At 32.0% G+C, this 25,006-nt stretch overlaps 1 protein-coding gene across 1 annotated transcript in view; it reads right to left on the minus strand.

Annotated features, from left to right (window-relative positions):
- The window catches only part of LOC139513709 (uncharacterized), a 52,001-nt gene that overhangs the window by 9,038 nt on the left and 17,957 nt on the right, over positions 1-25,006 (minus strand). The window contains exons 2-14 of the mRNA XM_071302457.1: positions 23,652-23,785; positions 22,720-22,924; positions 22,182-22,337; positions 20,846-20,981; positions 19,012-19,130; positions 16,445-16,539; positions 11,833-11,995; positions 11,401-11,531; positions 10,896-10,994; positions 10,334-10,600; positions 9,833-10,039; positions 9,060-9,228; positions 724-891 (exon numbers count right to left, since the gene is read on the minus strand). Of these exons, the coding sequence (XP_071158558.1) occupies positions 724-891; positions 9,060-9,228; positions 9,833-10,039; positions 10,334-10,600; positions 10,896-10,994; positions 11,401-11,531; positions 11,833-11,995; positions 16,445-16,539; positions 19,012-19,130; positions 20,846-20,981; positions 22,182-22,337; positions 22,720-22,924; positions 23,652-23,785 (2,049 nt within the window). The remainder of the gene's footprint in view (positions 1-723; positions 892-9,059; positions 9,229-9,832; positions 10,040-10,333; positions 10,601-10,895; positions 10,995-11,400; positions 11,532-11,832; positions 11,996-16,444; positions 16,540-19,011; positions 19,131-20,845; positions 20,982-22,181; positions 22,338-22,719; positions 22,925-23,651; positions 23,786-25,006) is intronic.

A 25,006-nucleotide genomic window follows, 5' to 3' on the forward strand; every position in this document is an offset into this window, starting at 1 on the left:
TCAAATTGGGATTATACCATTATTTGGGATATGATTTACCTAGTTTACATCATAGTGATCATGTATTCTAAGTTTCAAAATCGGAGAGCCTTGGTGTAGTGGTTATTGAATCGGACTACTTAAACAAAGGTTCCTGGTTCAATCCCCGCTACTGGAAGAAAATTTCAGGGCCTGAATTTTTTGCTTTCCCTTGACACCATTTGCGAGTATGGTCTTGAGAAATGATGATAGTCTGTCTCAAGGTGATGATAAATGGCTGACCAGTGTTAAGAGAGAGCAATATCTCTTGCATATAAACAACACCCTTCTAGAAAAAGAGCAGGCTAATGCCGCTACACGACAGCACTCACACCCACAAAGTGGAAAGGGATTAATATAAGTTGCAATAACTTGTTTCCCAATCCACTATAAATAAATATGTTTAAACTAGGTGTCAAATTGATATGACAACAACTTCATGGTTAACGACCTTTAAAAATAACTTTACAGAAAAATGAACTAATTTCCCACAGTTATCAGGGTTAAAAATCTAATTTGGTTTCTTATTCAAAATTTATGTCATAATGAAAATGAAAACTTCATTGTTTACTACCTTGACCAAAACCTTTTACCTAATATGAGATGAGACTGAAGACTACAATGTCTTCCTACCTATTGTAGGCGGAGCATAATTTAAATTACCAAGATAAAAACAAATTCTGTCTAAATAGTGTAATAACCTACCATCCATCTGGAGTATGACCTTGAGTCTATCTTTTGGTAGAGATAATAGATAACCAATCAATGTCAGTAGATTTGGTATTACATCTTTAGTTCTTCCTGCAGGGGATGCTATAAAGTTAGTCAACACAGTGCTCACTTGTTCAACCAAATCAAAGTCCACCAGACATGCTGAAAGTCACAATAACAATTAAATAAATCAGTGCAAAATAAATTATCCAAATCGCACTTCTATCTTGTCAATTCCCAAAATAAAAGAACGTATTGCAAACTTTTATCATAAGTTGTGGTTACTTTTGATACATAACAATATACAATTATGGCCCGTTGAAAAGGTGAATATCCAAAACTTTCAACACGAGAAGGTTATTTCAATGAGGGAGCAGCCCCAGGTGAAATAACTTTTAAGGGTTGACAATTCTGGATATTCATCGATTATAAGGGGCCACAATTGTTTCATTATAACAGTGGAAGGGCCTATAGAACACTTACTATATTCTTTACATAACAAACACAAGCTGACGTTCGAAAATTATTCAATGTACAACAAAGGTAGAATCTTTTTGTAAAATGTTGATGGCCCTGAAAAGGACCGTTTATAAGAGATATCATTGTCTGCTGGCACTCTATTCAAGTCCAAAGCCTTACTTCCTTGTCCATACCTGTCAACCTGTGACGATGAAAATGCAGGTCATGACCTGCATTGAAGAATCAAATCTCAGGTCATAACGCGTACAAACTTTTTCGAGCTGAATTTCAGTATTTATGGTACATTTTCTTATAATGTATATCAAATATACCAAAACATCAATGCATGTTCACTTTGTTAAGTCATTTTAAATCAAATAAAATATTATTTCATTAACTTTTAAAGATTTTTAAAATTGTGTAACTCAGTCTTATGTGCTTTACTTTTTGAGAAAAAATACAACAATCATCAAACACTAGAATTTAATGTAATTCTTAAATGTTTCAGATTATTTTTTTTTTTATCATTAAAATTATTTATTTACTATTTACATAAAAACACCAAGAGACAAACCTCTTTGGTGCCATCTTTGGTATGTACAGAGTTGTTAGTATTAACCTTTTTGTTAGTAATGATTTCCATCTAGATATATTTTTTAAAAGACAAGTGTTTGTAAAACATTGGCAATTAATTCAACGTATACCCAAAGAGAGATAACTCTAATATTTTCTCAAAAGTCAAACACACCTATTTGACAGTGATTTTTCGGACAATTTTCCTTTTTTCCTTGTTTTTCCAAAATTATAATGTTCTCTTAACGGTTCTAAATGAAATGTTCAAAAACTGCTAGTTAACAATTGTAATCAGTTTGATATAGATTTCATGTGTTTAAAAAAATAAAATTATTTTCTCGTCTTCAATACGTAGTAAGGAATTATTGCGTAGAAAATATTTATCGAAGATCTGTTGTTGATGTTTTATTTTGTAATAAGTGTATGCATATTCTATGTATTTTCTAATTGTAAATTTGAATAGTCTCACTGTGTCTATTTCTTTGTCATGAAACACTTTAAGATTGCGTGTTTTAAAGATGCATAATCTTGCTATACTCAAAAAAAAGTTCAAAAAATATGTGTTCACAATCTTTGAACTACCAAGGTATCCAAATATCATCAGTTCCTCATAATTTATCAAATTCACAATATCAGGGGGGTAATCAATAAAAATGTTATGTAACATATCTTTCAGAAAGTTATGTATCGGGGTCAACTTCGGACATAAGGCGAACAGGTGGAACAAGTTTTCTGTATATAGGCCGCACGCTTTGCATGTCTTGCTGACCACTTGACCAAATTTAAACAACTTTTCTAAGGTAAAAATAGCCCTGTGAACCAACCTAAAGTTCAGACAATGACAGTCAGGAGGTAGACCATTCTGATTGGCTACTGAATATAATTTAGTAAAATTGATCGACGGATAATTCTCCTCCCAATGCTTTTCAGCTGTGGGCGTTTCAAACATTTCTGACAGTAAGAGTTTGTAAAATAATTTTGTAACTGCCCCTAAAAACGGAACTTCTCTGCCGTTTTCTAAACAAATAAGTAACTTCGGAATACTCTCGGTATTTAACGGGTTTATGGATTTCAGTAAAATTTTCCACATTTCAGGAATACATCTTAAAATCTTGTCGTATGCAGCTTTTATTTCATGTGGTTTTTCGTCAGGAAAATTTTGTTGAATTATTTCTACTATCGAACCGGAAGTAAAAAATCCGGGAATTACTTCATAACACAAGTCTTTTATCTGGATCAAACCTGAGTGAATGAATTTTTCGAAAAGAAGCATTTTGCCGTTTAGCTTTATATTTGGATTACAAAAAATAGGATTATTGTACACATGTTGAATTTCAATTTCAAATTCTATCTTGGATTTTATTCTATAATAGGCATTAAACATTTCTTGATAATAAAGCGGTAAGTGTTTCAAATGCTTGGAATTCAAATACGTGAACACAATGTTTTGTTTTAAATCCATATTTTCAACTTTAGTAATGAAATAATCAAGCGCACTTTTCCAAATTGATTGACAATTCGGGTCAAGATATTTTCTAAGGAATTTTAATCTAAAAGCTTGCATTTTTAGAAAAATATCTGGAATCTTTAAACCTCCTACTAATTTTTCGCCAATTATTGTTTGATACTTTACCAAATGGGACTTATGTTGCCAAAGAAATTTTAAAACTATTAATCGAATTTCGTTTTTTATGTTCTCTGGTAACGGACATACTGTTAAAGTATAATAAAATCTAGACATTATAAGCGAAGTAAGAACAACTGCTCTACCAGGTAGTGTTAGATCTCTTTTATTCCAAAAAAATAAAATTGTTTTTATTTTTTTAATTTTATCTTTCCAATTCAATAATTCACATAACTGTTTATCTTTACCAACATAAATTCCTAGAACTTTAGTTACAGTTTCACAACGCTGAATTTGCAATGTATTTAGTTCTTGATCATTTATGCTACCAGAACCTAAGCATAAAATTTCAGATTTTTGTTTATTAATTTTAGCACCTGATGCCTCACTATATAAATTCAAAATTTTAAATGTTTCTTTTATAGAATTTTTGTCGGCAGTAAAAATATTAGTATCATCTGCATGTTGAAAAATTTTTGCCTCTTTATTTGAATTAGGAATAACAACACCTTTAATATTTTTATTCTTTATTATTGCCTGCCCTAATGGTTCCGCAACTAGAACGTAAAGAAGAGCAGACACGGGACATCCTTGTTTTATTGAATTATTTAGTTTGACATATTTTGTTAAAAAGCCATTACATTTTACGCTACTGTTTACATTTTTATAAAATATTTTTATCCACTGAATAAATTTAGGACCAAAGCCAAATTTTTCTAAAACTAAATATAAATAATCATGATCAACTTTGTCAAAAGCCTTTTCCTGGTCAACTTTTATAAGAAAAGCTTCTAAATCATCGTTTTCAATGATTTCAATTAAATCTCTAATACTTGCAGTTGTATCTGCAATATCTCGTCCAGGGATACAACACGTTTGATAAATAGAAATCAATTTCGGCAAAACAAATTTTAGTCTGTTAGACATTATTCTAGCCATTATTTTATAATCCACACATAACAATGAAATGGGTCTAAAGTTTTTTAACATATTTTTGTCTCCTTTATTTTTATAGACCAAAGTAATTATGCCATGTCTCATAGATCTTGTCATAAGTTTTTCTTCTTCAATGGCTTTAAAAATTTTCAAAAATATTTCTCCGAACGAATGGAAGAAATGACAAAAGAATTCCACAGTTAGTCCATCGGGACCCGGGGATTTATTTTTAGACATACTAAATAAAGCGGTTTTTATGTCATCTAAACTAAATTCCGCTTCTAAATTTTCCATATCATCTTCAGAAACTTTTTCCGAAATAAAATTTAAAATTTCATTTGCTTTATCTTTGTTTATTGATGTACAAGAATATAAATCTTTATAAAATTTATGAACTTCATCAAGAATTGCCTCCGTAGATGTGACTATATTATTATCACTATTTTTTAATTCTTTTATAACATTACAGTTTTGTTTATATTTTTCAAGTTGTAAAAAATATTTAGAATTTTTGTCACCATCTATTGCCCAATGGGCTTTAGAACGCAAAATTGCGCCTTTACAAATGTTTTCTTCGTGACATTTTAATTTCAATTTAACTTCCTCAAATTTATTTAGGTCAACAATTTCATTATTAGCTACAGCTAATGAAATTTTTTCAAATTCTCTTTGAATTTTAAAATATTCCGATTTTTCGGCACGGGATTTATCTTGCGCAATAACTTTTGCTAGTTGCTTTATTTTATATTTTAAATTATCATACCAAACCAAAGGTTCGTCGTCATAAAGAGGACATTGTTTTTCGGTTTCAATTAATTTATTTATTTTGTTTACAAACTCTTCGTCATCTAACAATTTGTTGTTGAATATCCATAAGCCCGGGCCTCTTTCAATTTCACTAAAATCTATATTCAGATTTACAAAAGAATGATCGCTGAACGCATTATGTTTATAATAAACGTTCTTCACAAATACAGAAAAGGACTTTGGAATAAATATAAAATCCAATCTACTCTGGATTAAATTATTTTGTACAACTCGACGCCAAGAGAATATTCGTGATGTTGGATTTCTTGCTCGCCATATATCATAAATATTAAAATTTTCGCACAACTGATTTATTGTTTTGTATGATTTGTCTTCTGTGTGTTGTGTTTTTCCGCACCTGTCAAGTTTTGACATAGATGTGTTCATATCACCCAACAAAATAATATTTTCTGTATTTATCAATTTTCCGCTCAAATTTTCGAAAAAAGTAGTTCTTTCAAGAACAGAATTAGGTGCGTAACAATTAACAATATTTATTAATTTGTCATCTTGTTGTAATTGAATATGTACACATCTACCGTCAAAACTTTGTATATAATTTACTTCTTGTTCAACCTTTTTACTTATCAAAAAAGCAACACCTTGTCTATGTGTTTCAGCACACGAGTAAAATATTTTACCGTTCCAAAACTTAGCAAAACTAGTAACTAAATCATCTGACCAAAAAGTTTCTTGGATAGCTACAACATCATAATAATTTTCCGAACAAAAAGAACAAAACTTTTGGAATTTTGACTGATCCCTCAAACCATTAGCATTAATAGATACAATATTAACCATCAGTACAAAAAGTAAGAAAGAAAGTAATTTTATACCTATGAACTTGAATTTGATTTTTTACTCTTGGGTTCCCTCCTTAATTTTTTAAGCTCATCTGAAGTAACTTTCGGAGATGAAACTAAACGTTTCCTCCTAACTTTACTCATATTCGCAGCCAATTCCTCGTCGGTCATTTCAATATCAGCTTCCTTAGATACATTTACTTTTGTTTTTTTACCAGCAGTATCGGTCAAATTAGGCCCACGAGGAACTGGCTGTGGTTCTAATTTTGATGGGCTAGACCCCCCTTTTTTATGCATTTTATTATCAACATTTACTGTCTCTTGTTTGTTTGAATGTTCATCATCAGTCATCAAATCTAGTTCATCATTATCAACACCAGACATTTGTTTTTCATCGGAAACTGTTACATCATTGTCTTTTTTAGCGTTTTCAACAAATTGTTCATCTTTGGCATCGTCGTCAGCATTACTTTCCTCCATGGTATCATCATCGTCTTCACCGTCACTTTTCGCCGTGTTATCATCGTCATCATCACTCTGCTCCATGTTATCAACATCACCATTAGCTCCATCCGTGTGTTCGTCTCCAGCTTCATTCTCTTTCATACCATCATTTTCTTGTTGTTCAGTGTTTGTTTCACGTTCAGGAATGTCGGAATTTGTTTCGTTTCTCGAGTTGTTAGCATTGATATCGTTTTCTGTGTCATTATTAGTTGTTTCATTTTCATTTTCACCCCTGTTCCATACCGGCTCACACCGACAGTATGATAACACTTTATGACATGTTTCACACGGCGGAGTTTCACAAGCTCTTGCTAGATGTCCGAAGCGTTTACACTTGTAGCAAATGTTATCAGGACAGTTTGCATAAACATGACTTGTCTCAAAACACTGGGTACAGACTCTCTTCTGTTCGTCGTGAACTACTCTTATATATTCGAAAGAACTCACGCCAGTTGAAAGTTTCAAAGTATATGGTAGACTTTGTCGTTCAGGGGGAAATCGAACTACTACATACCTCGTACCATTTGCGACGTCCGTACCAGGGTGCATTTTCCGCTTAATAGGCGACTTAAGTATAACACCAAACTCCAGTAATTTCTCACGTATTTCTGTATCAGGCACATAATGTGACACGTTGAAAAAACTGACAACTTTATCACGCGAAAAAATAGCTCTGGGTATAAAATTTGAGTCATTCACCTTGAAACCTGTGTCTACAATCAAATCCAAAGCATCTTTATCAGTCAACGTCAGCTCATAACTATTACCGCTTTTTGGAACACATGCAAGGACAGTTCCCTCACCAACTTCTTTTTCCACATTAGCGATGACATCGGCAGCTTTTATATTCCGGTTATCACCTACATCCACTAATACAGTTTTCTCTTTAATGGAACGACCATCCCCCCTTCCACCAGACATGGTGAAGGGAGGTGAGAAAGTCTTAATAAGTGTCAAAAAAGCACAAAATGTGGCCACAAATAGTTCTACTTAAACAATATAAGGAATAATATTGACTAACCATCAACGGATGGCTAGTTATACAACACAAACTTATCAGATTTTCCTCTGGTTTAGAAGGCGCGTCTTCGTCATCCAAATCCAAAACCGGAAGTCAATATCATTGTCTGCTGGCACTCTATTCAAGTCCAAAGCCTTACTTCCTTGTCCATACCTGTCAACCTGTGACGATGAAAATGCAGGTCATGACCTGCATTGAAGAATCAAATCTCAGGTCATAACGCGTACAAACTTTTTCGAGCTGAATTTCAGTATTTATGGTACATTTTCTTATAATGTATATCAAATATACCAAAACATCAATGCATGTTCACTTTGTTAAGTCATTTTAAATCAAATAAAATATTATTTCATTAACTTTTAAAGATTTTTAAAATTGTGTAACTCAGTCTTATGTGCTTTACTTTTTGAGAAAAAATACAACAATCATCAAACACTAGAATTTAATGTAATTCTTAAATGTTTCAGATTATTGACTATGTAGCTTTAAACCACTATATTTTCCATTAACAATGAAATTAGACTATGATAAAATATAGTAATACAGTTAAAGGAAGTATAAATGTAAAAAATAATTTTCAATTTTTAAAAAAAAATTGTATAAAGGTATAAAAAAAATGAAAAGTTATTTTTCAATATGTATTTGAATTTTATATTTTTATGATTTAATCTTTTTCACCCATAAAACGTAAATATAAGGAATAATTTTTAATGGTGACAAATAAGGGGAAGTAACTCTAGTTCAGTTTGTAAACCAAATTATGGTGCAATTTATTTACCTCCTAAAGCTAAGGTATAAATTGGTGTTAATTAACAGTGTGTTTGACACCAAAGCTGTCAAGTGAAGCCATGCACTTAATGGGTCACTTAATTTGACAGTTTACATAGCTAGATGAACTTCCTGTTCATGGAAGAATTACGAATTTGCCGGTATTTCAAAGGAATATTACTTATGAAATCAATCTCAAGGCTAAGAAATACGGGTGAAATCGGGTCATTTTCGGAATTTCCGAGTTATTTCAATGACCTGGCGGGTGTTCCGGGTGATCCCTCAGAATTGTGAAAATCTCGGGTCACACCCGCAGAATACGGGTCAGTTGACAGGTATGCTTGTCTCTTGATGGGCTGCCAGTGTAACGTGAACACTACCATTTTGTTTATTAACGTCTGTGACGTCATTTTCATGGGATATAACTCGAGTGCAAATCTAGACACTAAAAAGGTTATTCGCCTGTGAATAATATGGTTATTTACCACTGGTGTAAATTTTAAGGGTTATTCGTCCTTCCTTGCAATTAGATGAAAATTAACTGAATTATACAATGTCTTGTGATAAGGTGTTACCCAATAGAATTGTTTGTAATATATACTCTATAAAAAGGTCATCTATACCTACCTCGGCAGGTTCTTTGGTAGACAAAGATTATCTTAAGCTGATGGTCTTGTACATCTGAGGATGAATGACCAAACATTAGACCTAGTCTCTTAGTTATCTATACCAACCTCGAAAGGTTCTTTGGTAGACAAAGATCGTCTTAAGCTGATGCTCTTGTACATCTGACCGTTGAATGACCAAACATTATCTCTTAGTTATCTAAACATACCTCGACAGGTTCTTTGGTAGACAAAGATCATCTTAAGCTGATGTTCCTGTACATCTGATAGTTGACTGACCATGCTACCAAGTGTCATGAACATCACATCTATCTGTTTGTAATCATATCCTAAAGGATCCAATGTACATAGAAAACCAAGTACTGGTTTTAGAAGTATCTGAAATGTAAAAGTATTGATTTCTTATAACAAGGTTCATGTTTATTACTGCTAATCAATTTCATGTTTATTACTGCTAATTAACTGTCAGTTTTTTCTTCTAATAGAAATCTATAAAAATTCTTATCCATCTTATCAAATTTCATTTTAATTTAATAGTGTAGTTACATGAAATAAGATTAAATTTAGTAATGGAATTCCAAAAGAGAGAGCGAAATACTTTTAGTATAGTTATAGAAATAATAACTGCATGATACATTCATTTTCTTCAGAAGTTTGAAACTTCAACTGATTTTCTTAATTTTTCCATTACTTAAGTCCTAAAATAATAATACTACAACTAATTTCTATTACAATAGTGAAGCTTTATAATGGTTGTAATCTTACAGACTAAACTTTTGAATGAGCCAATGAATATGCTGGAATACCTGACTACTGGAAACACAGGTGTGTAGTGTTCTATACTGTTATTTGAAATTGTGGATTTTTGGGAATGTAAATAAATCCCTCCACTAGTTCATTGATCTCATAGTGGTTTTGAACAAAGTTGATGTGAAACTACTGTGAGATCTATATAATAACAGATTTATAATAAGCATAATACCTTAACTTTCTTCCAATGTGTCTGATTTACATACAAAGGTAACCAAGCATTGATCGGCTCTCTACTAAGTCCTACTGTTGTCACTCCTAGGTCAAAGTTGAAACCTCCATGTGCTTGTAACTGTCCATCTACTTTTAACTTAAATTCCAGAGCGTCCATCATAGCAGTCTTACTAACAACTGTACCACTGATATTGTGTATCCAAATCTATACAAACAGTTAAAGAATAGCATTTAAGGAATATACAAAAGCAATTGGAAGGTAAAATAATGTTCCATATAAAATACTATTCTTAAAAATCATTTCTGCAGAAGTTTGTCTGAAGAACAATTCAAGTATAATGAAAATATTTAATACAAATGGCAATATTTAAACATGTAAGCTATGTAAGTTATTTTTCAGAACCTCTTTAAAAAGGTCATGTCTCTTAAGCAGTCACTTGTAATACTTCTCATAAGTAACTACTGTAAAATACATGTTTGACTGTTAGTATATACTCACTAGTGAAGGTTCATCTAAGATGACTTCAGATCTTTTGACAGTCAAACCAAAGCCTATCAAATCATCTGGGTCGCTGTCTATCAATACATCCTTTATAGAATTCTGAGACAGCGCACAGAAGAAAAAGTCACATGTTTCCTGGGGGATGTTCTTTACATCCTCTACATCTATCTGTAGTCCTGTTAGCTCTTCCTGTGCTGTTTTGGCAGATGACAAATTCTTTGTGGCTCTTCGGTCCATTAACCTATGTCTTCTAGATTTGGAAAACTGTTCAAAATAATATAGTTATCAAGCTGTAACATGTCTGATTAACAGTCTGATTTAATTTTGGGACAATAAAAGAAAAGTATGGTCCTGTTTTTTATTCAATATCTCTTACGCAGAGGTTTATCTGTAAAAATACCTTGTAGAAAATTTAATTTCGTTAGTCTTAAAGAGATGAATCAAAAGGCCTTTGTCTTTATAAAATTTGTACAAAATATCAAAAAGATCAATCATAGAAAACAAGGAAAATGAAGACAATATCTTAGAATCACTATCTAGGAAAACATGGTCTACATACTTGTGCCTGGTACCTCATATCATGTGCTCTAGCCAACAGCCCAACTGATGGGGTCTCTTTTCTGGCAAATTCTGCTATTAATGTAAACATTTTGTTTATCTAAAAAATAAAAGTAAATTAAACTCTGTTAATAAAAGGTATAACAAACAACTATTGAATTGAAGTAATAGCAATTCTAACTTTGATTCAATTTAATATGTAAGAACTATTTACATAAGAGTAAAGTCAATGTATGTTTGAGATAATGTGTGGATATGAATCCAAAACAGTAGATACTTCACGAGTGATTCTATCTGTGTAAAATGAATTTCAGATCTAAATTTTACACATGTAATGGAGGATATCTTCTCATAATGCAATCTTGTACAATTGTCTTACTGAGTCTAAACTTCTACCAGCATATTTAATATTGTTAAATGTCAAATATTTTATAAATGTGTACAGGTTGAGTAGCATTTTAAGAATTCTCCAAATCATTGATATTTGTATTAACAATGTCATGTACCTTTCCCTGAATATCTGACATCATTCTATGAATCTCTTCTCTTAGACTTTTGTTGATATCTTTGCCATATAGTGGTATTCGTGACAACCTTTCTTGTAACTTTGTTAATCTTTTTTCTATCACAGAAGCATCTGAAATACAAAACATGACCGGTCATCTTAACACTAAATCAATGCATAATATTTACACCAAAAAAAATCTCTTGCCCAACTACCAATTAAACCTCAACTTGTTTTTTCTGAAAAGATTTTGTGTTTTATCAATTATTTTTTATTACTGCATTGAGTGTGATACTGGTTTCTCCACTACGCCTTCAGTTTTCAAATGTGCACCAACTAAATATCTAAAGGAAAAAGTGTGTGTTATACACACAAAAATATGGTAGTATTTTATGTATTAAGTATAAGCTTTCAGTAAACAGACAAACTTTACCTCCTTCGCCGGTTATAATTTCTGATAGTTTGGTTGCCACCATATCTGTACTTCTAGACAAAATCTGTATACTCCACAGACATTTATCTTTAACAGAAGTTAGAATCATCATAGAACTGTTACATACATCACAAGGAAATGTCACTTCTTCAAGAGTAGAATTCTGTCAAATAGATAGCATTAGAACAGTACAAACAAATACATTCATCAAACTCATACATGTTAATAGATAGCATTAGAACAGTACAAACAAATACATTCACCAAACTCATACATGTTAATAGATAGCATTAGAACAGTACAACAAATACATTCACCAAACTCATACATGTTAATAGATAGCATTAGAACAGTACAAACAAATACATTCACCAAACTCATACATGCTAATAGATAGCATTAGAACAGTACAACAAATACATTCACCAAACTCATACATGTTAATAGATAGCATTAGAACAGTACAAACAAATACATTCACCAAACTCATACATGTTAATAGATAGCATTAGAACAGTACAACAAATACATTCACCAAACTCATACATGCAAATAGATAGCATTAGAACAGTACAACAAATACATTCACCAAACTCATACATGCTAATAGATAGCATTAGAACAGTACAACAAATACATTCACCAAACTCATACATGCAAATAGATAGCATTAGAACAGTACAAACAAATACATTCACCAAACTCATACATGTTAATAGATAGCATTAGAACAGTACAAACAAATACATTCACCAAACTCATACATGATAATAGATAGCATTAGAACAGTACAAACAAATACATTCACCAAACTCATACATGTTAATAGATAGCATTAGAACAGTACAACAAATACATTCACCAAACTCATACATGCAAATAGATAGCATTAGAACAGTACAACAAATACATTCACCAAACTCATACATGCTAATAGATAGCATTAGAACAGTACAACAAATACATTCACCAAACTCATACATGCAAATAGATAGCATTAGAACAGTACAACAAATACATTCACCAAACTCATACATGCTAATAGATAGCATTAGAACAGTACAACAAATACATTCACCAAACTCATACATGCAAATAGATAGCATTAGAACAGTACAACAAATACATTCACCAAACTCATACATGCTAATAGATAGCATTAGAACAGTACAAACAAATACATTCACCAAACTCATACATGCTAATAGATAGCATTAGAACAGTACAACAAATACATTCACCAAACTCATACATGCAAATAGATAGCATTAGAACAGTACAACAAATACATTCACCAAACTCATACATGCTAATAGATAGCATTAGAACAGTACAACAAATACATTCACCAAACTCATACATGCAAATAGATAGCATTAGAACAGTACAACAAATACATTCACCAAACTCATACATGCAAATAGATAGCATTAGAACAGTACAACAAATACATTCACCAAACTCATACATGCTAATAGATAGCATTAGAACAGTACAAACAAATACATTCACCAAACTCATACATGCTAATAGATAGCATTAGAACAGTACAACAAATACATTCACCAAACTCATACATGCTAATAGATAGCATTAGAACAGTACAACAAATACATTCACCAAACTCATACATGCTAATAGATAGCATTAGAACAGTACAAACAAATACATTCACCAAACTCATACATGCTAATAGATAGCATTAGAACAGTACAACAAATACATTCACCAAACTCATACATGCAAATAGATAGCATTAGAACAGTACAACAAATACATTCACCAAACTCATACATGCAAATAGATAGCATTAGAACAGTACAACAAATACATTCACCAAACTCATACATGCTAATAGATAGCATTAGAACAGTGCAACAAATACATTCACCAAACTCATACATGCAAATAGATAGCATTAGAACAGTACAACAAATACATTCACCAAACTCATACATGCAAATAGATAGCATTAGAACAGTGCAACAAATACATTCACCAAACTCATACATGCAAATAGATAGCATTAGAACAGTGCAACAAATACATTCACCAAACTCATACATGCAAATAGATAGCATTAGAACAGTACAACAAATACATTCACCAAACTCATACATGCTAATCAATATTTAAATGAAAAAAATCCAAGATATCAGGAACCAGGTGCTCCGCAGGGCGCAGCTTTATACGACCGCAGAGGTCGAACCCTGAACAGTTGGGGCAAGTATGGACAAAACATTCAAGCGTGATACAGCTCTGAATTTGGATTGTGATCAAATTTTTGACATTACATGGTTTTTTTTTACACAAAACAAATGTCAAGATTTTACAAATCAATTAAAAATTTCTTCTTCAAACTTTTTAAATCTAAAATTAAATAGTTGACACAGCATAGGTTTCTGACACAGAATGAATGTGTTCTAATGAACTTAAAATTTTTGTTTTCTCTTAGAGCAATTCACTATGCTGTTGAATATTAATCCTCTCAAAAAAATGTTTGAAGAAATTTTCTTTTTTATTTATGAAATTTCAAATGAGAAAAATTAAACCCAATTTTTTTAATCACATCCCCCTTTCCCTTATTCCAAAACTAATCTCAATTAAAATTTCTAATGGAGTTTGCAACAATAACTACTCATTTAAATACATCATAAAATATTAAGATGTAAAAAAAACTGCTTGTTATCATGAATGGTAAAGATTATTTTAATTTATCAGTTGGTAGTAAAAAGTGAATATACATTGTATATTGTATATAACAAAGATTTAAGTTGATTCTGGACAAAGAAAGATAACTCCAATTAAAAAAAAATCTTGCTATTGCACAATATTTTGCAATTAGATATTTCTTGCTTACTATTCTGGACAAAGAAAGATAACTCTAATTAAAAAAAAATTTGCTATTTCACAATATTGTGCAATTAGATATTCTTGCCATTGCGCAATACTGTGCAATTGAAAAGACTTGCTATTGCACAATACTTAATATAATAATTTTAGATCCTGATTTGGACCAACTTGAAAACTGGGCCCATAATAAAAAATCTAAGTACATTTTTGGATTCAGCATATCAAAGAACCCCAAGATTTCAATTTTTGTTAAAATCAGACTAAGTTTAATTTTGGACCCTTTGGACTTTAGTGTAGACCAATTTGAAAACAGGACCAAAAATGAAGAATCTACATACACAGTTAGATTTGGTATATCAAAGAACCCCATTTATTCAATTTTTGATGAAATCAAACAAAGTTTAATTTTGGACCCCGATTTGGACCAACTTGAAAACTGGGCCAATAATCAAGAATCTAAGTACATTTTTAGATTCAGCATATCAAAGAACCTAACTGATTCATTTTTTGTCAAAATCAAACTAAGTTTAATTTTGGACCCTTTGGACCTTAATGTAGACCAATTTGAAAACGGGACCAAAAGTTAAGAATCTACATACACAGTCATGACAGTTAGATTCGGCATATCAAAGAACCCCAATTATTCAATTTGGATGAAATCAAACAGAGTTTAATTTTGGACCCTTTGGGCCCCTTATTCTGTTGTGACCAAAACTCCCAAAATCAATACCAACCTTCCTTTTATGGTCATAAACCTTGTGTTTAAATTTCATAGATTTCTATTTACTTATACTAACGTTATGGTGCGAAAACCAAGAAAAATGCTTATTTGGGTCCCTTTTTGGCCCCTAATTCCTAAACTGTTGGGACCTAAACTCCCAAAATCAATACCAACCTTCCTTTTGTAGTCATTAACATTGTGTTTAAATTTCATTGATTTCTATTTACTTAAACTAAAGTTATTGTGCGAAAACCAAGAATAATGCTAATTTGGGCCCTTTTTTGGCCCCTAATTCCTAAACTGTTGAAACCAAAACTCCCAAAATCAATCCCAACCGTTCTTTTGTGGTCATAAACCTTGTGTCAAAATTTCATAGATTTCTATTAACTTAAACTAAAGTTATAGTGCGAAAACCAAGAAAATGCTTATTTGGGCCCTTTTTGGCCCCTAATTCCTAAAATGTTGGGACCAAAACTCCCAAAATCAATACCAATCTTCCTTTTGTGGTCATAAACCTTGTGTTAAAATTTCATAGATTTACATTCACTTTTACTAAAGTTAGAGTGCGAAAACTAAAAGTATTCGGACGCAGGACGACGACGACGACGACGACGACGACGACGACGACGCCGACGCCAACGTGATAGCAATATACGACGAAAAATTTTTCAAATTTTGCGGTCGTATAAAAATAATTGAAATGAGCAGCTATACTAAGTCCAGAAACTATCTCTAATATTTAACATTTTCAAAAGATGAACAAACCTTTAAAATATTGATAACCTAAAATCTGTGATGTACTATTGTACAGGCACCTTTTTTCATAAATTCATGTGCCAGAATGGAAATGTGTGCAGACATTTTAACACTTCAAGCGTAGATAACTACTTGGTCAAGGTTGAACGGTACAGTTCATTTTTATGGTAGCTTTTTAAGTGTTGGCATAATAATTAAGAAAAAAAATAGACCTCTGAGAGACTGATGTACACTTATCTTAGATTATAAGGTAAGATTAGAATTTCATGTATTAGTACTTACCACTTTCAGTTTATGAGTGATGTGAACTTTGACAGTTGGACAAACGGATGGTGCCTGATTTATTATCCATGTGGTTGCAGTTACAACAGGCTCATCTGAAAGGGAAATACATTTTCTTTTAAATTTTGAATACATTAACTTTTAAATATGAGTGTATCTTTTTTCTTTTCAAAATTTATGATGGACTCCTTCAGCTAGTTTTGGTTTTAAGCATTGTCTATACTGGTAGACGGATAGACAGTCAAGGTTAACACTTAATGTCCCATTACCCTAGCAGCAGGGCATACAAATATGTTAATCATTGTTTTTGCCTATACATGTATAAAACAAGAGGCTGTCACAACGACAGCAAACCGGATTTATTAACATTTATTTTTGTCCTGCCAATATCACAAGAACCATAACTGATGAACGGTGAAAGTGAAAATCGTCAATATCAAATTTGACCTCCATTTTGTCATAAGTATCAACATATTAAAATTTGAAAAGCTTAGGTTGAATGGTTCATGAGTAAATGCAACAACATGAATGGAAACGCCATTTTTCGATCTTTCAAGAACCATAACTCCTGTACGGTAAAAGTCAAAATCAACATTATTGAACTTGACCTCCATTTTGTCATCAGTAACAACATATTAAAATTTGAAAAGCTTTGGTTGAACAGTTCATGAGTAAATGCACGGACACGACTGGAAAAGCCATTTTTCACTCTTTCAAGAAACATAACTCCTGAACGGTAAAAGTCAAAATCGTCATTATTGAACTTGCACTCCATTTTGTCATCAGTAACAACTTATTAAAATTTGGGAAGCTTTGGTAGAACAGTTCATGCGTAAATGCATGGACTTGACTGGAAATGCCATTTTTCAATCTTTCAAGAACCATAACTCCTGAACGGTAAAAGTCAAAATCGTCATTATTGAACTTGACCTTTATTTTGTTGTCTGTAACAACATATTAAAATTTGAAAAGCTTTGGTTGAACGGTTCATGAGAAAATGCACGGACAACATTTGGTTGCCGCCCGCCCGCCCGCCGTACATCCCCAAATCAACAACCAACATTTTTGTCACAAAAATCCGGTTAAAAACGATTTTTTTCTGGATCAAATAAGTCAACCAAATAGTCCACCCTTTTATTAATTTCAATGTTGACATTCTTTTCTTTTGAAATAGCTGAACACACCTTGATCATGCATAACCCAACTCTAGTTTAAGAGTGAAATTGCAGGTCACATGAATGGGGATTCAATGAGGTTAAATTATTTACTTGCAAGTCAACAATACATCAGCAATGTTTTTAAGCTTATTTTAACAAATAGGGTCAAACTGACTGCTTATGACAAAAAAATATATAATAATTCTGTTTTTATAAGTACTTGAAACAAAGAGTTATAGTAATAATTTTCTTTAACATTTTAACAGAATTTGGACATACAGTCAAGCCCGAGTAAACCAGACACTGAATAAATTGGTTTCCTGTCCATTCTGGTCGAAAAATTAAATTCCCATTTTTTTCCCTTCAAAATCTTTGTTAAAATACCCTTTGTAAAGCGGACCCTGTGTAGTCTGAATTCAGTCTTATGATGCAGTCCCAATACTCTTAATCTCATCAATAACTACCTGTCAAAACGGTTTGTCTGATTAATTTCAAATGATGGATATGCAATCAAAACAAATTTGTTTTTTAATATATAATATGACTTTTCATGATATCAATTTGCCAGGTGTTAAACTGTGAACTTACAATTTGGTACAGTAGTGAGCTGTATTAATTATTCAAACACTATAAACATGTTAATTAAACTAAAAGACATGCCGAAAATATATCTCGGATTGAACTTACGTTGTGACTTGTATATATTTTTTTTCAAATCGAGGAGTAAGAAATTTACATCATGTTTTCAAAATCTTCTGTTCCCTATTGTGAACCCCTAAACCAATGACCCTGATAATGGAAGAACATCCAGAAACAATCATGGGCATTGTACACTGAACGACAATGTTTCAATCCTGATGAAATTTCATTTGATAATATTCTGGATTTTTAATCAGCCATACCAATGTTGGAAATTAACGATCATGAAAGTAAAACGAAACTCTCTGGTCTCAATCCAAACAACGCGAGTATAAGGATGCAAATGAAAACAATGAAAAACAAAGTGAACGTGAAATTGATAAGTCGGAAACTGATGCTTCCAAGGTCTATTTGACAGACAAGGATATGTAAAACACGGTTAAAATATTATTTTTTTTAATTCGAGGAACAACCAGTTTCTTAAATTTCTATAGCTAATGAATATGAAGATTCAAAACAATGATCATAAGAAGTTATTAAGTTATTGCATTTTGTATTTTAATTGATCAGTTTATAAGTTACAATCAGACAGAACTTTAACATGCAATATATCGGACGTAACAAGCCAATTACTTCTGGTCAAAACGGAAACCTGAATAAACTGGCTCACCGTCCAAACCGGGCCCGGACCTTTTTCATAGTCCCGTAGCCGGCCGCTTTATAAATACTGGTTTCAATTTATAATTTTTTTATATGGTAAAGAATACCAACCTGATTCTAAATCCTGAGTAACAGGTGCCTTGATAACACAAGATTGCACTTTTTTGCCATTATCTTCTATTTTGTTATCTTCATTTATTGAAAGATGAACATCTACATGCTGACCAGACCTGAAAGACAGAATTATTAACACTCAATTGTACAATTATCTACACATTTAGGGTACTTAAACCTTTTAAAGAATCATCAAACAGGAAAATGCCTCAACTCGACACCATGTCTGGCTCGCACTATCACATTTAAATGTTCTGAGAAACAATGAAGACTGCAGTCCCCCCCCCCCCACATTTTTGTTGGAAAGTTTGGTTGATTATGTAAGGATTCAATGAAGCATGACAAGAGTGCCCCCCTTTGGTCGGGTTGTGGTCTCATTGACACATTCCCCATTTCCATTCTCAATTTTATAGATTTTTACTTCTTTAAAATTGAGAATGGAAATTGGGAATGTGCCAAAGAGACAACAACCCGACCATAGAAAAAAACAACAACAGAAGGTCACCAACAGGTCTTCAGTGTAGCTAGAAATTCCTGCACCCAGAGGTGTCCTTCAACTGGCCCCTAAACAAATATATACCAGTTCAGTGATAATGAACGCCATACTTCTTTCCAAATTGTACACAATAAACTAAAATTAAAATAATACAAGACTAACAAAGGCCAGAGGCTCCTGACTTGGGACAGGCGCAAAAATGCGTCGTGGTTAAACATGTTTGTGAGATCTCAACCCTCCCCTTTACCTCTAGCCAATGTAGAAAAGTAAACGCATAACAATATGCACATTAAAATTCAGTTCAAGAGAGTCCGAGTCTGATGTCAGAAGATGTAAGCAAAAAAAATAAACAATATGACAATAATACATAAATAACAACAGACTACTAGCAGTTAACTGACATGCCAGCTCCAGACTTCAATTAAACTGACTGAAAGATTATGATTTCATCATATGAACATCAGGCACAATCCTTCCCGTTAGGCGTTTAGTATCATACCATCATAACATATATGAGAAGAACATAACCCGTGTCATGCCAACAACTGGTTTTTTAATGAATGTGTTTAGTTCCGATGCAAAGACCCTATAAGTGAATCAATATTAACGCCAAAATATGCAATCTTTAATGACTTGACAACAGTATCGTAACTATATCCCTTCTTAATAAGTCTATTCAAAGGTTTTGTTAGTTTTTGAGGTGAATACTGACACCTTTGTGCTTTATAAAGAATATAAAGTTGCTCTTACTTGACCAAGTTGAATCTATATTTACAAATGCCTGTAGAATACTTTTCTCTCTGTTATATGTATGCACAGAAAACTTTATAATAAAGTTTTGTTTCATTTTTTTACATTTCCAGAATTTTTATAAAAAAATTTAGGTGTCCATGATTTCATTTTACATGCAATAATGAATTTACTTAGACCAAGCTGAAAACTATGCATGAACTGGCCTATGATTTTTTATTTTACTAATTATCGCTATCTGCAGACATTCCAAAAATACATTGAGCATAAATCTTTTTTCTCAATTAAATCACATTGGAAAATACTGCTTAGAATGATTAAAAATTTGACAGTATGTGTGGAAAAACCTTTTTGAAGACTAAATGTTTTCCTCTAATGTCTTTTGGTCATTTTTTTTCTTCGAGTTGCTGTCTCATTGACATATATTCCACATCACCATTTATTCATAAGGACGGTTATCATAATAATAATAATAATATCATTATGATATAGGCAGTATTTATAACAAGGCATACTTATTATAGTTTCGATATGGCATTGCAACTGCTTTATTATAACATCATGCCATTCCTAAATGATATTTACCCTTGCACAATAAAATCAAACAGTTCCTGTAATTTCTTTGTCAATGAATCTGGACCCTCACTCGGCTCACAGTACCTAAACATCCCTGTTCCCTCGCCAGCCTCAGTCAAATCTTTCAAAAACTTAAACTGGTGATCTGTGAATGAACTCAATTAATATAATTAATTATATAAGAGGGTCTTTGACAAAAATAGCATTTCATATTCACATAAATGTAACACCAGTAATATTATACTCTAGTGAAATATCTGAGCTTATACTGCAATTTGATTGGTCACTTGTACCATGTGAACAAAAACAACAATCAGAAAGGTATCTAATATTGAAATCAGGGCACTCCAGAATAATATAATTATTATTTGAGTTTCAATGGGGGATATAGGTTCATATTTTCTGTCAGTGACCTATTTTTCTTTCCCCTAAAGATTAGGAGATATAAAACAGTGGCAGGGAATATGAACCAATATCCTCGGTAGAGATCCTGAATATTTTATATTATTCCACTGCATGTTGATTTTGATAGCGAAATCAACATTTTGATTGGTTAAAACTATCACATGTGACGTCAAACAATCTACATTTTATTTTATTTCCTGTGCCTGAGGGAGATATGAAGATTTGTTCACCCTAAAATATTCATTTCACAAGGGCTTCATTTCGATAGGGTTTGTTTTAAAAATTATTTCAAATCTAAAAACAAATAGAAAAGAATAAATAAATAATTAACTATAAATCAGTACTGATTATCATTGTGTATGTTGTGTTTAGTTATAAAACATAATGGATAAGAAAACAATTATGAAATTTTATATTCAGAAGTAAAAAAAAGTATAGGCAGTGGAATAAAACATTCATTTCCCTTGGTTTCATGAGATGTGAAGATTTGTTCAACCTCAAAAAGTCATATTTTCCTCGGGCGATGACCTCGTGAAATATGATTTTTCTTGGGTGAACAAATCTTCATATTTCCCTTAGGCAAGGGAAATAAATGTATAATATGCTCACTGAAAACTTGAAAATGTTTGTGAGTTTATGATTTCATGATTAGATAATCAAGAGCATTAAGTATTTATATCTATATTCACCAAACATGAACTTTTTACTTATCATGAGCAACATGATATGTGTAACTAGTAGAGCAGGAATTGGTAACCATTCCAGAGTACAAGAGTTCAGCTGAGGTCTGGTCTTTAATTTCAAGGTACATGTGTAATATTTTATGAGTGATTACTTGCCCTTTTTGTCTTTTTTCCATTTTAATTAACCTTTAACTTATTGTTTGTCCAGTGATATTATATTATAAATCCATAATTTGTAATAAATTGATGTAACAAACCTTTTGAGAAGCCTACAGAATGAACAGTGACAGGTATGCTTAATGAATCTATTCTTGTTTTCCAGCTGACAGCTCTTTTATTGACCATTTCAAAATTGTTAGCTGTATCCTGGCCATCAGTCATAAAAACCACTATTGCTCTGTCATAGGAATGCTCTACAAAATAAGACCATGTGACATAAGTATGCTCCATTTACCTAGGTTGAAAATTGTGTAAAATGTCAAATCATAAACATACAAATTTATTAATTTGTCCCAAATATAACATGTAAGATTTCAGCAGCTATTTTTGTTGAATAGGTGCAATTTGGGTATTGTGATGTTAAACATATTTACGACAGAGAGAAAATGACAGTGCAAGTAATCGATATAAAAAACTATCACTTTAGACATATCAAAAACTTAGATGTTTTGCTCCATTTGGTTAAGGGTTATGACAAAAATAGTAGCTCTAATAACTTGGTAATTTGGTGCAAAGGGATAGAATAGCTGTGTTTGGTTAGGGGGGTCACCTGAAGAAATTTAAATCAATACAAACCATATTTTGATAGTAGTGTATCAAGCTTGTCAAATACAATGATAAAGTTTGTCATTGATGATGCCTTGAGTTCATCAACTTTCTCCTGATAATTTTCTGTATTGAGTTCCAACAAGGACACTTGACTGTTGTAAGAAATAACATCTGTCTTTATGTCACTGCAGGGTATAGTCTGAGACAGGAGCTCATGGAGGGCAGTTTTTACCTGTTAATAAATCAAAATGTAGTTGACAAAATTAAATGTAAATGAATATTTTCCCAACAAATCAATTCAGAACACTAAATTCAGTATTTTTCTATATGTTATTAGAGAAACAGATTATATCACTTAACTCAGTAGAATAGAATAGTTATCCATTATAAATATGCATCTACTTTTGTTACTTTGCAAGTTAGCTTGATCTTTTATTGATGTTTACCCTCCATACTTTTTAACCAAGATTTTTTACTAAAGTTTATTTTTTCTTTGTAAAAATTAGACAAATGAGATGTCATTGATCAAGGCAACTTAAACCACCAGAGAAGACGTCTTTAACTAATTCACTCAAGACACTGCTTTTGCAGGAATATGAACAATCAATCAATACATACAATATCTTCTAATAATCATTGTCTATATATTACAATTCTTCTGTATATCATTTGCAAAAGAAATTCAATTTCTTTAAATTTGTGACCATTCAAAACTCCTTTCTACATAGCTTAAGGCAACATATCAAGGAACTGAAATTGACCAATTATGTAAAATAACCACCAACAGAAAATCAAATATACCTGCTCTACTTTTTTCCATGCAACTAGCTTCTCTATCAATAAACTGGCTTTATATAGCTATGACCAACAGATCCTCTCTAAATACAAATATTATAGATGTACCGTACAAATGTACCTGCTCTATTGGACTACAGGCCACAGGCCTACTCTCAACATACCTGTCTTATTGGACTGCCACCCATAGATCCACTTGTATCAACAGCAACGATTAGATATGTTCTATAGTTTTTGAAACTACTGCTCCAGTCCTTTGGTAAATGTATCTGCAGATTGAGAATCTGTTCCTTACTAACTGAAAAATCGGCATAAAAATAAAATTCTGTGATTATACATGTAGTTTGAAGGGCAATGATTTCAATACAAAATGTAATAAGTACAACATGTACAGATGTAGTTTATCAATCTACTTTGAGATTCTGAGTCTGGAGCAGTTTTGGTTAATTGGCCACCAATAGAATTCCTTAATATTTTTTATTGGTATAATTAACAATGATTAATGATATTGTTCTCAGTACTTGTAAATCTAAATCATACGAAATAGTATAGTCATACCCATGCACTTTAAATGGTACTGTCTACACATCTATTTTGGCATTGCACATGGTCAGGTTTTCTCTTACTATTACTGAAGTCTTTACACTACTTATTGATAACTATTTTAATTTTTTTTTTAAACAGCTTTAAAAATCATATTGCCCAGTTGTACTCTATTTTATACAAGAACAAAATGTTATACCAGTACACAGGTAAAATAGCTACGGACGTTTTACGTCCGTAAAAAATCCGTAAAACGTCCGTATTATACGGCACGTCTACGGACGAATAGTACCACGGACGTAAAACGTCCGTTGCTTCCCATCCGTAAAACGTCCGTAAAACGTCCGTAATACGGATATTTAGTACCACGTCCGTATTACGGACGTTTAGTACCACGGACGTAATACGGATGTTTTGTACCACGGACGTATAACGTCTATTATAATTATGCATTATAATATATATATATTATAGTATATAACACACTTATTGTAGTATATATAACACACTTATTATAGTGTATAGTATAGTTTGATTTTTATGTAACAGTTGGCTTGCATTGTATTGCTGAAACTTTTGATGGAACTGTCAATGATAAAATGCTATACTTTTTTTTAAGGTGATGATACTTTTTATTTGCATTTCCTTATATCATGTATATAGTCTCCTAGTGTTCTATCTAAAAAAAATATTCTGATGCAATACACATACAAGGATTTTGTCAAAGAACTTTCTGTCATACAGTGACTTGTTGTTTAACAAGTTGAATATTGATGGTATCTTTTTAAACATTTTACATGATATTTCAAGAGTAAATCAACAATAATCAGAAGTATTTCAGTGGTGGTCTTTGGTTCATATTTTGCTTTCATGTATTAACTTGATAAAACAAGGCTCTTAGTTTTCTCTATTTGTCATGTTCAAACCCTTTCACAACACACTATATAGTTCATTTTTTTCATTGTTGGAGGACATA

Source organism: Mytilus edulis, chromosome 2 (assembly GCF_963676685.1).
Source record: "Mytilus edulis chromosome 2, xbMytEdul2.2, whole genome shotgun sequence".
NCBI classification, from domain to species: Eukaryota; Metazoa; Mollusca; class Bivalvia; order Mytilida; family Mytilidae; genus Mytilus; species Mytilus edulis.